The sequence below is a fragment of the Notolepis coatsorum genome, assembly GCF_963971535.1.
Source record: "Notolepis coatsorum genome assembly, chromosome: 2".
Lineage (NCBI taxonomy): Eukaryota > Metazoa > Chordata > Actinopteri > Aulopiformes > Paralepididae > Notolepis > Notolepis coatsorum.
In genome coordinates, this window is record NC_140166.1 from 217,041,264 (window position 1) to 217,053,686 (window position 12,423).

Consider the following 12,423-nt stretch of genomic DNA (forward strand, 5'->3'; position numbering starts at 1 on the left):
CGTTAAGTAATTTTGGAAATGTGTGGTGACCGTGACGTCGACATGACATACTTTGTCAGTGGTTCAGTAGAATCTGCATGAAGTTGCATCGATGTTAAGTGTTTTTAAAAGACAAAACCGTTGTTTACAGAGACTTCTCTGGATCATCAACCAGGCGTCGGCGGAGAAACCAAAAGAAGGAGCATATTATAGAAACAACATAAACAACTGCAGGGATAGTAGTGAATTTAAATGTTTTATAGCTTTATTTTTCCATTTGTTAAAACCATTCTCCCCAACCCCCGCAGTCTGAAGTCCAGTTATATATATTGCATCATTGCAAAGAACAGATACGAAGGCAAACATTTCCCACTTTTTCCCTTCGAGAAAACAAACAAACAGCATTGATAAAAACACGTTAAAAATGGCTGACAGAGCAAAGCACCGACAGAGAGCATGATGGGATAATAGAGGCTATGCTGCCAATGTCAAATAGTAGAACGATCTACACACATTTTCGGGGCCCCCCCCTCCACGAGATCACATAGGCACGTGCCTATGCATTAACACGGCCCTGGTACCTACAGTACGTGTGTGTATGCAGTATGTGTGTGTGTGCAGTACCTACAGTACGTGCGTGTGTGTATGTGTGTATGCAGTACCTACAGTACGTGTGTGTATGCAGTACCTACAGTACGTGCGTGTGTGTGTATGCAGTACCTACAGTACGTGTGTGTATGCAGTACCTACAGTACGTGTGTGTATGCAGTACCTACACCAGTGTGTTTGCACTGGTGTAAAGAAAATAACCTTTTTCGTTGGTAAATCTATTCCATCATTTCCGACCTACAATTTATAGTCCTATATTTTGTGTAGACTTACTTGTGTGTAGATTATTAAAGCACCTACGGGAGGCCGCAATTCGAAACTGGCCCAGGTAAATGTCCAACCCGTGTACCTGTGTCGTGTATGTCATAAATGTTATGAATTGAAAATGGGGGACCCTGATGTAAACAAGACAAACGTCTTTCTCTGGTCTGCATCCCCTTAACAATTGTGTGTGTATTGAGCCGTACTGTATTGTACCCATTCTGCAATCTGTTCAATCAATCAATCAATCAATCAATCAATCAATCAATCAATCAATCAATCAATCAATCAGTTCCTTGGTGGGGTTAGTCACCCGCTAGTGGCAAGTTACCAGCTGAGCCATGCCTCAAATCTAACAGATTTTGAATTGGTGGCAGGTGGTAATTAACAGCTTCACACGTCGTGTTTACAATGAGTGGTTGATTTGGCTTAAAGATGTCCATGACGTTTTAAATCATAAACATATTAAAAAAAAATAGCCAATGTTCATAGCCATCTGGCTAAAGTGGGTAATCATGCTTCCCAAGATCCCCCCCCCACCCTGTTTGACCTCTGACCCCTGTAAATAAAAACACCATCACCGCTACCCTATTCATAAATATATACATAATATCCAGGGTAAAAAGTAACAGGAGTTGGGTTGGTCGGTTCTTTTATTTAACCGATAAATGCATTCAAGTCATCGGCTAAACTGTTTACTGCAAATCAAGAGACTCTCCTCACCCTGTGTTTTTTTTATTCTGATATAGGACTCTGCTTTATGTACAAATGTAAACACAAACAAGGGTTCAGATATAGATGATCTCCCAATCAAACCAGATATACAAAACCATGAAGACACTTCCTCTTCGGTTCCTCCTCTCGCCACTAGGGGTCCCCATAACAGAACGATGATGCCGTCACAAGACCCTGGTGATGCCTACTGGCTTTTACTGCACTAGTATAATATATAGTGGGCATTTACAGTGTACTAGCTCAGATCATTTTGTAGTTCAATGACAGATAAGTTCACCGGGCCCAATACAATGTCCATGTGTCCGTGGACAAACGGTATTGTGGAGATATTGTGTGTTCATGGAGATATTGTGTTCATAGTTTTCGAGTTCATGGACATACGTATTGAGATATGTTGTGTGTTCATAGTTATCAAGTTCATGTGTTCGTGGACAAGCGGTGTTGTGGAGATACCGGTCTCAGAACATGAACCCTGGCAAAGCGTCAGACGCCGTTTTTAACTCTGATCCCAATGCTTTCCAAAACAAAAAAAGGTGATGAATCAAGGTAGATGATCGGTAACCACCCAGAGGAGAGGGAGAACTCTTTATGGGCTAAAGTGCTGATTTTAAAAAGGGGAGGAGGAGGGATAAAATGTTGGGACAAAGCACGAGGAGGAGACGATGACATCGCAGCAGAGCCAGAGTCGGGGAGGTTTCCGAACTGGGCGGTGCGACACATGCGCAGTGCTAGTCTGCGACACGGACCCACGCGGGACAATGGACTGTGCATCTGTCGCTTGCCCGGTTCTGACTGAGAGGCCGCGATGAGAAAGCCTCCTCCGCCTAGCGTTCCCCCCCCCCGGCGGGAGGGAGGGAGGGAGGAAAGGAGAGGAGTGTGGCTGAACGGAGTTGTGGAACAGGCAGGGGCATCATTCCTCATTCCTTGTCGTTAAATCAGTACTTAGCAACCAGGTTGCTCTTTGAATCCCCAAACAACAATTAAATGTACATGCGCTTATGGCAAGAGCAAGGCACACACACGCACACACACACACACACACAATGATTAAGCCCTCATAGGCAAGCTCACAGACATCACTACCCACCCCCCCTCCCCCCAACAGTCAGCAGGCCTAGGCCGCCGCCTCCTCCTCAGGGTCTCTGTTTCTCTTGTAGATTGGCATGTTGATGCTGTGGAAGGCCGGCACCCAGCGGTTGTCGTGGAGACCCACGTTGCAGCCGACCGTGTCCCTGCGCGCGCCGTGGCAGCACATCCAGAAGCCGGGGCCGTACGGCATGGCCTGGCAGTAGGGCTTGTGGTGCCAGCGGCAGAGGGACACGTCGCCGCGGCCGTAGCGCCGCTTGCACTGCTTGCACGGGTCGTCGCGGTAGCGCGAGTCGCACACCCAGAGGGAGTCGGCGGGCCGCACGCCGTAGTGCTCGATGACAAACTTGAAGTAGAGGCAGGTGCACTTGAGGGCCACCAGGCTCTGCGTGGGCAGCAGGGAGAAGATCTGGACCACGATGTGGTCGGGGAGGTAGGCCAGGTACTGCTGCGGCTCCAGGAGGAGCTGGATCTTGAAGCGCATCTCCAGGAACTCGTGAGACACCATGCGGCGCAGCGGGAAAGGCACGATGGAGGACTCCCGGCTGGCACCGCCTTCCTCCTCCTCCTCCTCTAGCTCCACGTCCTCCCCGCCGTGGTCTTTTATACTCGTTTCCTCCCTTTTGTTTTCAGAGTTCTCGACGCGTGAGGGAGACTGTGGAAGCAGGAGGATGGGAGGAGAGATGATGACAGCTTCCAGGTTAAAGGTTAAACAGAGTTCAGAGTCTGTGGCTGCGTGTGGGTGGGAGGAGGGCTGGGCAGGGTGGGACAGCGTGTGCGACTCGGACCCGGGGGGCTGGGAGAGCGGAGAGAAGAACAGCATGCCCGGAAGAGGCTCCTTGGACTCAGCCTGACTAGGAGAGTCTGTGCTTGGCTGGCGGGGTTGGAGCCGGAGCGTGGCTTCAGATGGGCTCTGGAGCTTTAAGTGTACACAGGACTGGGAGTGATACTGGGTATGTGGCTCCCCCACGGTGCTCCCCAGGCTCAGGCACCTTCCTCCGGCCTCGACGCTGCTCTCCATGGCCTCTCCGCCCAGGACCGGAGCTTCACAGCTCGCGGCGACATCAGGGGAGACCGGCGCACGGGAGGAGGGTGAAGCGAGGGCTGAATCGTGGGAAACGCACTTGTTTCTGGGTTCGACCACGGGGCTGGCTGGCCTCACACCGGAGCTGAAGGAGGGGGCCAGGCTCTGCACGTCCAGTGGTGATGGAGAGGGTGGCCGAGCGGACACTGAGCAGGCGTCCGCTCCGGCCAGTAGCACGCGGCCCACCGTCCTCCTCAGGCTGTTGTTCCGGGAGAGATCCCCTCCCACCACACACCGTCTCTTCAGGCACTCAGACTCCAGCTTGGCCACCATGTCGGACACCCTCACACACTCCTCCTCCTCCTCCTCCTCCTCGCCCCCTGCTGGGTCTGTGACTGGAGGAGCAGGAGCCTTGGATAAAGTGATGCTAGTGGAGCTCCGCTGGACAGAAACCACCACCGGCTTGGAGTCCAGCTGCTGCTGTTGCTCGTTGGCCCTCTGCTCCAGGAACGCTACCATCTCCACCACAGAGACGGTCTTCCCTCCCTCCTCTCCCTCTCCTCCCTCCTCCACCACCACCACCACCACCTCCTCCTCCTCCTCCTCCTCCCCCACCGCTGGACTCTCGCCTTCGGTCACCCCGCCCTCGGGCACGCGAGGTGGCTGGCCGAGGGCCACCTTGGCTGGGGTGACCTCTGCGGGTGCGTGGCCCTGTTGCGGGGGCTCCTTGGTTCTCTGGTCTTGGAGGAGGAGGAGGTGGTGATGGTGGTGGTGGTGATTGTGGTGATGGTGTCCGCCGCCCGACCTCCTCCGCCGCTTGGCCGTGGTGCCCTCCCCTTCCCAGCTGCCCTTCACCTTCATGGTCACCGAGCGCGACGGCGCCGACACAGGGGGCGGGGGGCCTGAACCCTCAGTGTCCGGCGCAGGGTCCCCGCCGCTGGAGCCGCAGCGGACGTTCAGATTCCCGCTCAAACTCCCGTCACTGCAGTCGGTCTCGCTGCCGCCGCCGTCGGTTCTCCCCGAGGCCGAGGCGAAGATGGCGATCTTCTCCTTGGTGTTCCCCGGTTTGATGACGGCCCAGATGTCCAGCGGGCCCCCCTCTCCGTCCTCCCCGCCGGACTGGTACAGACTCAGGGGGCCGTCGTTCTCGGAGCCCATGGGGGCGGAGGAGGAGAGGAAGAGCAGCGAGGTGGTGAAGGTAGATGTGGTGGTGGTGGTGGTGGAGGAGGAGGAGATCCTGGCCTTGCGCGCCCAGGTGGTGTAGAACTCCCCCTGGTGGCTGAGCCGGTGCGAGCCTGCGTTGTTGTTAAGGTTGTGTACATTACTGTTGTTGTTTACGGGGTTACTTCGCCTGAGCGTATTGGTCGAGATCACGCTGAAAGGGTACCGCCCGCCACTTCCGACCCCGCCCACGTTCCCCTGGTTATTGTTGCTGGGCGATCCGTTGACGGCGCGGGTGATGCATGCCTGCCGGACGCCCCGGTCCGCCCTGAGCAGAGCTCCCTGTTGCCCCACATGGTGACTCCCTCTCTGGGCAGGACCCTGGACACCCCCTGGCTCCAGCCGGAGCTCGCTCTTCACCAGCTTGGGGTATGGCTTGAGGTGCATGGTCGACCTAGAGGTAGAGAGAGAGAGAGAGAGAGAGAGACATTAAGATTAAGTCTGGCTGAATCTTAAATGTATATTTGATTTGCGATTGAGTTGCATCGAGATGATCAACAGAGACACCAATGGAGGCGAACAGACGTCCACTTGAAAATATTAGCTCTCCCTCTTCCTCAATCGCTTTCACTCTTTTTGCATTTGACAGAATAGCTATGGTTAACTCAAAACCAAATGCCAACGAAAACGCACAACATGGCCTCCTGGACTCCCTCCGTTGTGTTGTGGCGTCTCAGGTGACGCCAGCGAGTAGAGTAACTCCTTCCTCTACTCACGGTAACAATCCTCCTCCTAATCAATATAAACTAAGATGTGGCAGTAAAATAGAGTTTTACTGAGAGAGAGAGAGAGAGAGAGAGAGAGAGAGAGAGAGAGAGAGAGAGAGAGAGAGAGAGAGAGAGAGAGAGAGAGATGGTAATGAGTATGAGAGAGAGAGACGGGGAAGAAAGATATATTCAGAGAGAGACAAAGAAATAAGAATAATAAGCATTATGCTTCAGCCTGTATCATTTCAGTCACTGCAAAAATGAAAGACTGTTGACGGTCTGGAATGATTGTGCATTATTGTATTGTGTGTGATGACTGAATAAAATATTACCACTACTACCACCACCACCACCACAACCACTATTACTACCACCACCACTACCACCACCACTACATTTACATTTTAATTTAGTCATTTAGCTGACGCTTTTATCCGACAAGTCATCAGGTCAGGAAGGGCACAACTCTATCAGCTGAGTAACAATGTTCATCAAAGTGCTGAGTGCTACAATAAATACTTACTTACTTACAATGTACCGGTAGGTTAGTAAATTAGTGCATGACAGTAAGGTTAGTTAGGGTTAGTTCGTTTTTTTTTCATTTGGGGTATTGATAGAAGTGCCACTACTACTACTATTACTACCACCACCACCACCAACTACTATTACTACTACTGCTATTACTACCACCACCACCATTACTACCACCACCACCATTACTACCACCACCACCATTACTACCACCACCACCATTACTACTACTACCACCACTAACTACTATTACTACTACTGCTATTACTACCACCACCACTACCACTATTACCACCACCACCACTATTACTACTACTACCACCACCACCACTATTACTACCACCACCACTACCACTATTACTACTAGTACTACCACCACCACTATTACTACTACTGCTATTACTACTATTACTACCACCACCACTACCACTATTACTACTACTACCACCACCACCAACTATTACTACTACTACCACCACCACCACTATTACTACTACTGCTATTACTACCACCACCACCACCACCACTATTACTACTACTACCACCACCACCACTATTACTACTACTGCTATTACTACCACCACCACGATTACTACTACTACCACCACCACTACCACTATTACTACTACTACCACCACCAACTCTATTACTACTACTACCACCACCACCACCATTACTACTACCACCACCACTATTACTACTACCACCACCATTACTACTACTATTACTACTACCACCACTACTATTACTACTACCACCACTACTGCTATTACTACTACCACCACCACTACTATTACTACTACCACCACCACTACCACCACCACCACTATTACTACTACTACTACAAAAACAAAGCAAGAAGAGAGCAAAGAGGACAAGAGGAGAAAGAGGTTGTCATGTCAACATCTCCCGCAGGCCTGACCCTCCATGTTGAGGAGGATCTCATTTTGAATTTCCCTTCTGAGGCGTCTTCCCTTTTGTCCTATTAAGGTTTTGAGGGAGTCGTTTTTCACCCTTATCTTTATTAAGGGTTAAGGCTTGTGAAGCCTGTTGAGACATGTATTGTGATAGTTTTAAGTTTCAGGTTTTTTATGTTTATTTTGTCACACGATACATCCCTATCCTTTTAGAGTGCGATTATTTGGTTTCTTGGCTCCTCGCCCCTGGCAACAGCATCAACACAAAGCAGTGCAAACATCAATCAATAGGAACAGTGTTTAAGAGTTAAAACATTGCAGGCGCAGCGTATATAAAAAATGTGCCACAAACAACTAAAACCGAGACAGCAGCTCTCTGGCAGCTCTCCTACACAATGGAGGCCGGCTAATGGTTCATCTTTAAATACTTAACCTGCAAACACAAGATCATTCTGACAGCACAGTGTTGATGTAACTACGACCGTTCACTGTGACAATACACAGAGGGTTAACCCTTTCACCGCCACACGGCAGCCGGTGACCATCGGTTGTGTGATAGTAAAGGGTTAACCTTCTGTCGTGTGGCAGTGAAAGGGTTAAACAGATGCCAGACAGCTGGAGGACAGGAGATGAGCAGTTGGGGGGACCAGTGACCTAGCTGGGGGGCGTGGTCAAGGCATGCCGGCTGTCACTTTTACACATGTCGATTCGGCAATGTGACGACCTCTGCTGCTGGCTTAGTCAAGAGAGAGTCTGGCTTAATGCCAGAACAACGCCCCCCCCCCCCCCCACTCCGTTCTCCACCGGCGAGGCAGAATAACGGTGCAATGTTAAGTGGACTGCATTTATAATATAAAAGCTTTTATCCAAAGCACTTTACAATTTTGTTCCTCACATTTGACCCATTCACTCACACGTTCACACACCGACGGCGGCGGCGGCCGTGCGAGGTGCCGACCCTGTTCATCGGGAGCAGTTAGGGGGTTAAGTGTCTTGCTCGAGGACACTTCGACACGCTGCCGGGAGTAGCGGGAATAGAACAGGGAACCTTCCGATTACCGGATGACCGCTCTACCTCCTGAGTTGGAGATAATCCCATCTGCAACAGGCGGCTGTGTAAAAGTGTTTGTCGTGAAGCTAAAGAGCAGCTACTCAGTCCTGAGTCCTCACTGGTGTTTCTGGATAATTATATGTTATACTGGAGGATAATCTGGATACACCATGTTATACTGGAGGATAATCTGGATACACCATGTTATACTGGAGGATAATCTGGATACACCATCATGTTATACTGGAGGATAATCTGGATACACCATGTTATACTGGAGGATAATCTGGATACATCATGTTATACTGGAGGATAATCTGGATACACCATGTTATACTGGAGGATAATCTGGATACACCATCATGTTATACTGGAGGATAATCTGGATACACCATGTTATACTGGAGGATAATCTGGATACACCATGTTATACTGGAGGATAATCTGGATACACCATCATGTTATACTGGAGGATAATCTGGATACACCATGTTATACTGGAGGATAATCTGGATACATCATGTTATACTGGAGGATAATCTGGATACACCATCATGTTATACTGGAGGATAATCTGGATACACCATGTTATACTGGAGGATAATCTGGATACACCATGTTATACTGGAGGATAATCTGGATACACCATGTTATACTAGAGGATAATCTGGATACACCATGTTATACTGGAGGATAATCTGGATACACCATGTTATACTAGAGGATAATCTGGATACACCATGTTATACTAGAGGATAATCTGGATACACCATGTTATACTGGGGGATAATCTGGATACACCATGTTATACTGGAGGATAATCTGGATACATCATGTTATACTGGAGGATAATCTGGATACACCATCATGTTATACTGGAGGATAATCTGGATACACCATGTTATACTGGAGGATAATCTGGATACACCATGTTATACTGGAGGATAATCTGGATACACCATGTTATACTGGAGGATAATCTGGATACACCATGTTATACTAGAGGATAATCTGGATACACCATGTTATACTGGAGGATAATCTGGATACACCATGTTATACTAGAGGATAATCTGGATACACCATGTTATACTGGAGGATAATCTGGATACACCATGTTATACTAGAGGATAATCTGGATACACCATGTTATACTAGAGGATAATCTGGATACACCATGTTATACTGGAGGATAATCTGGATACACCACGTTATACTGGAGGATAACCTGGATACACCATGTTATACTGGAGGATAATCTGGATACACCACCACGTTATACTGGAGGATAATCTGGATACACCATGTTATACTGGAGGATAATCTGGATACACCACGTTATACTGGAGGATAATCTGGATACACCATCATGTTATACTGGAGGATAATCTGGATACACCACGTTATACTGGAGGATAATCTGGATACACCACGTTATACTGGAGGATAATCTGGATACACCATGTTATACTGGAGGATAATCTGGATACATCATGTTATACTGGAGGATAATCTGGATACACCATCATGTTATACTGGAGGATAATCTGGATACACCATCATGTTATACTGGAGGATAATCTGGATACACCATCATGTTATACTGGAGGATAATCTGGATACATCATGTTATACTGGAGGATAATCTGGATACACCATGTTATACTGGAGGATAATCTGGATACACCACGTTATACTGGAGGATAATCTGGATACACCACCATGTTATACTGGAGGATAATCTGGATACACCACGTTATACTGGAGGATAATCTGGATACATCATGTTATACTGGAGGATAATCTGGATACACCATGTTATACTGGAGGATAATCTGGATACACCATGTTATACTGGAGGATAATCTGGATACACCATGTTATACTTAAATATGCGTACCTACTGTACTATTCCCCTAAACCACTACAAAGCTGGGTAGTAAGTGCCATGGACAAGTGTACCAGTGCAAGTGGACCAGTGTACTCACTCACTCTTGGCTGAATCTTGTGGTGATGTAAAAACATCTGCATCATAGCAGGCTCAGGACGGGCAAAGTAGTCTATAGCCTGTTCATCCCTGTCTCTCTCCTCCACAACCTGGCTTGACTATAAGGAGAGAGAGATGATTACAATTAACTGGTACATTCAGGTCCAGAATTGTTGGAATTCCCTGACAAAGATGTGCAAAAAGCTGTACAATTTAAACAATACCATACTGGTAATGAGCAAATAGTTGTTTATTCAATGAATGCATGGAGCCGTTCCATCTTATTTCATTTGATACTAACTACTCAGTTCATACATATTTCAAGTATTCAAATATCAATGATGAATATTGCATAAGGTTTACACAGTTAATAGATCACCTTCTTGTTTTATATTCATGTTCAGAGAGGAGTAATAGTTAGATCTTTGTATGTGATTTATATGGCAATTAAATCAATGGTGTGCTTGTTTGTTTGGAGAGTTTGACCTAGTTAAGTGAAGGTGCATGATCAATAGACAGCACAAAAACAATTTGTGTAGGTGGAGACTAGAGCTACCACAGATAGTAATAAGTTATAAGAGTAAGTAATCCATACCATATAGCATATATATCCTAATAGTTACCGTATTACTAGGGCTGTCTTAAATACTTCGAAGCTTTGTTCGATGGGCATGGGATTCGAATATGAAAATAAAATGAGATTATAAAAAAAAAATATATATATATATATATATATGATTTTTTATTTATTTTTGCTAAATCAACTCTGCCTCCCTTTGTTAACTACAACAAGCAATGCTGTTTGTTATTTAAGATGAGGTCGGACTCGGCACTGACAGATTTGTGTTCATTGTGCTGCTTTTATAAAGCCTCAAATGACTGCTTACAAACTTTACAGCACTGACAAAGTTAAACAAAGTGCTGTACAAGTCCCACAACATTAAAAAAAAAATAATAAAAAAGAAATAACATTTATTTTATTTTTTATCTCGAAGCTTCGAATTAAAATCGAATCTCGGCCCTGAAGCTTCGAATTCCATTTTTTTTTTATTGAAGGTCAGCCCTACTTATTATCCATACTTTGCTGCCTGTTGTGAATGTGTTTTTCCCTGTAGGCTAATACATAAGTAGGCATACATTTTTGCAGTTGAGCAAAAATTTGCAGTAGAGAGTAGGCTATATGTGCTGTGTTTTTATGTCTTCCATCGAGGACCACCTTGGAAATAAGTGTTTTAGGATGCTCGATATTGGCTTTTTTACCGATACCGATATACCGATATTGTCCAACTCTTAATTTCCGATACCGATATCAACCGATATATGCAGGGTCCCCCCCCCCCCCAAAAAACTGAATAATTTCAGGTAATTAACATTACATATCTCTTGTCGTGTAATTAACACAACATTATGCATACTTTGACAATAAATAAAAAAAATTAAACATACCGATATTTTCCGATATCACATTTTTATGCCAATATCGGCCGATAATATCGGTAGGCCGATAATATCGGACATCCCTAGTTTTAATTAATGCTTTTAGGTGATATCCTCAGGAATACAAATTGGTCAAGATAATTTATGATGTGTTTTTAATTTCCAAATACAAATCTAATCAAATAAAAAAAGCAGTTTTTTTTGAGCTACAGGTGTTGTATACAGCCTTTTCATGCATCTTTATCAAGGGAACCCTTATCCTAATGATTTTTTAAATAATATTATGATGATACGATATGGACCTAGTAGTTGGGTCATCTGTGGCACTTCGTTTCTCAATGGATTTGTCATCTAGGAGGGTTAATAAACTAATTTAGCCGGGGTGTATTTTTTAAAAAGGCGGGGGAAATTTGTGAGAGACCAAAATCCAAAATGGCTGCCATGGAAATTAACTTTTTAATGGTTTGACCTACAATGATGCACAATACATGGTACCAGCCCCGTCTCAGTCATGTACCAGCCCCCTCTCAGTCATGTACCAGCCAGCCCCCTCTCAGTCATGTACCAGCCCCCTCTCAGTCATGTACCAGCCCCCTCTCAGTCATGTACCAGCCAGCCTCCTCTCAGTCATGTATACCAGCCTCCTCTCAGTCATGTATACCAGCCCCCTCTCAGTCCTGTATACCAGCCTCCTCTCAGTCATGTATACCAGCCCCCTCTCAGTCCTGTATACCAGCCCCCTCTCAGTCCTGTATACCAGCCCCCTCTCAGTCCTGTATACCAGCCTCCTCTCAGTCCTGTATACCAGCCCCCTCTCAGTCCTGTATACCAGCCCCCTCTCAGTCCTGTATACCAGCCCCCTCTCAGTCATGTATACC

General features: G+C 46.7%; 1 protein-coding gene across 1 annotated transcript in view; it reads right to left on the reverse strand.

The window, feature by feature from the left end:
- Positions 1 to 2,696: 2,696 nt before the first annotated feature.
- The window catches only part of fbxo34 (F-box protein 34), a 101,248-nt gene continuing 91,521 nt past the window's right edge, over positions 2,697 to 12,423 (reverse strand). The window contains exons 3-4 of the mRNA XM_084308526.1: positions 4,294 to 5,309; positions 2,697 to 4,251 (exon numbers count right to left, since the gene is read on the reverse strand). Coding sequence (XP_084164652.1) covers positions 2,699 to 4,251; positions 4,294 to 5,309 — 2,569 coding nt within the window. The 3' untranslated portion in view covers positions 2,697 to 2,698. The remainder of the gene's footprint in view (positions 4,252 to 4,293; positions 5,310 to 12,423) is intronic.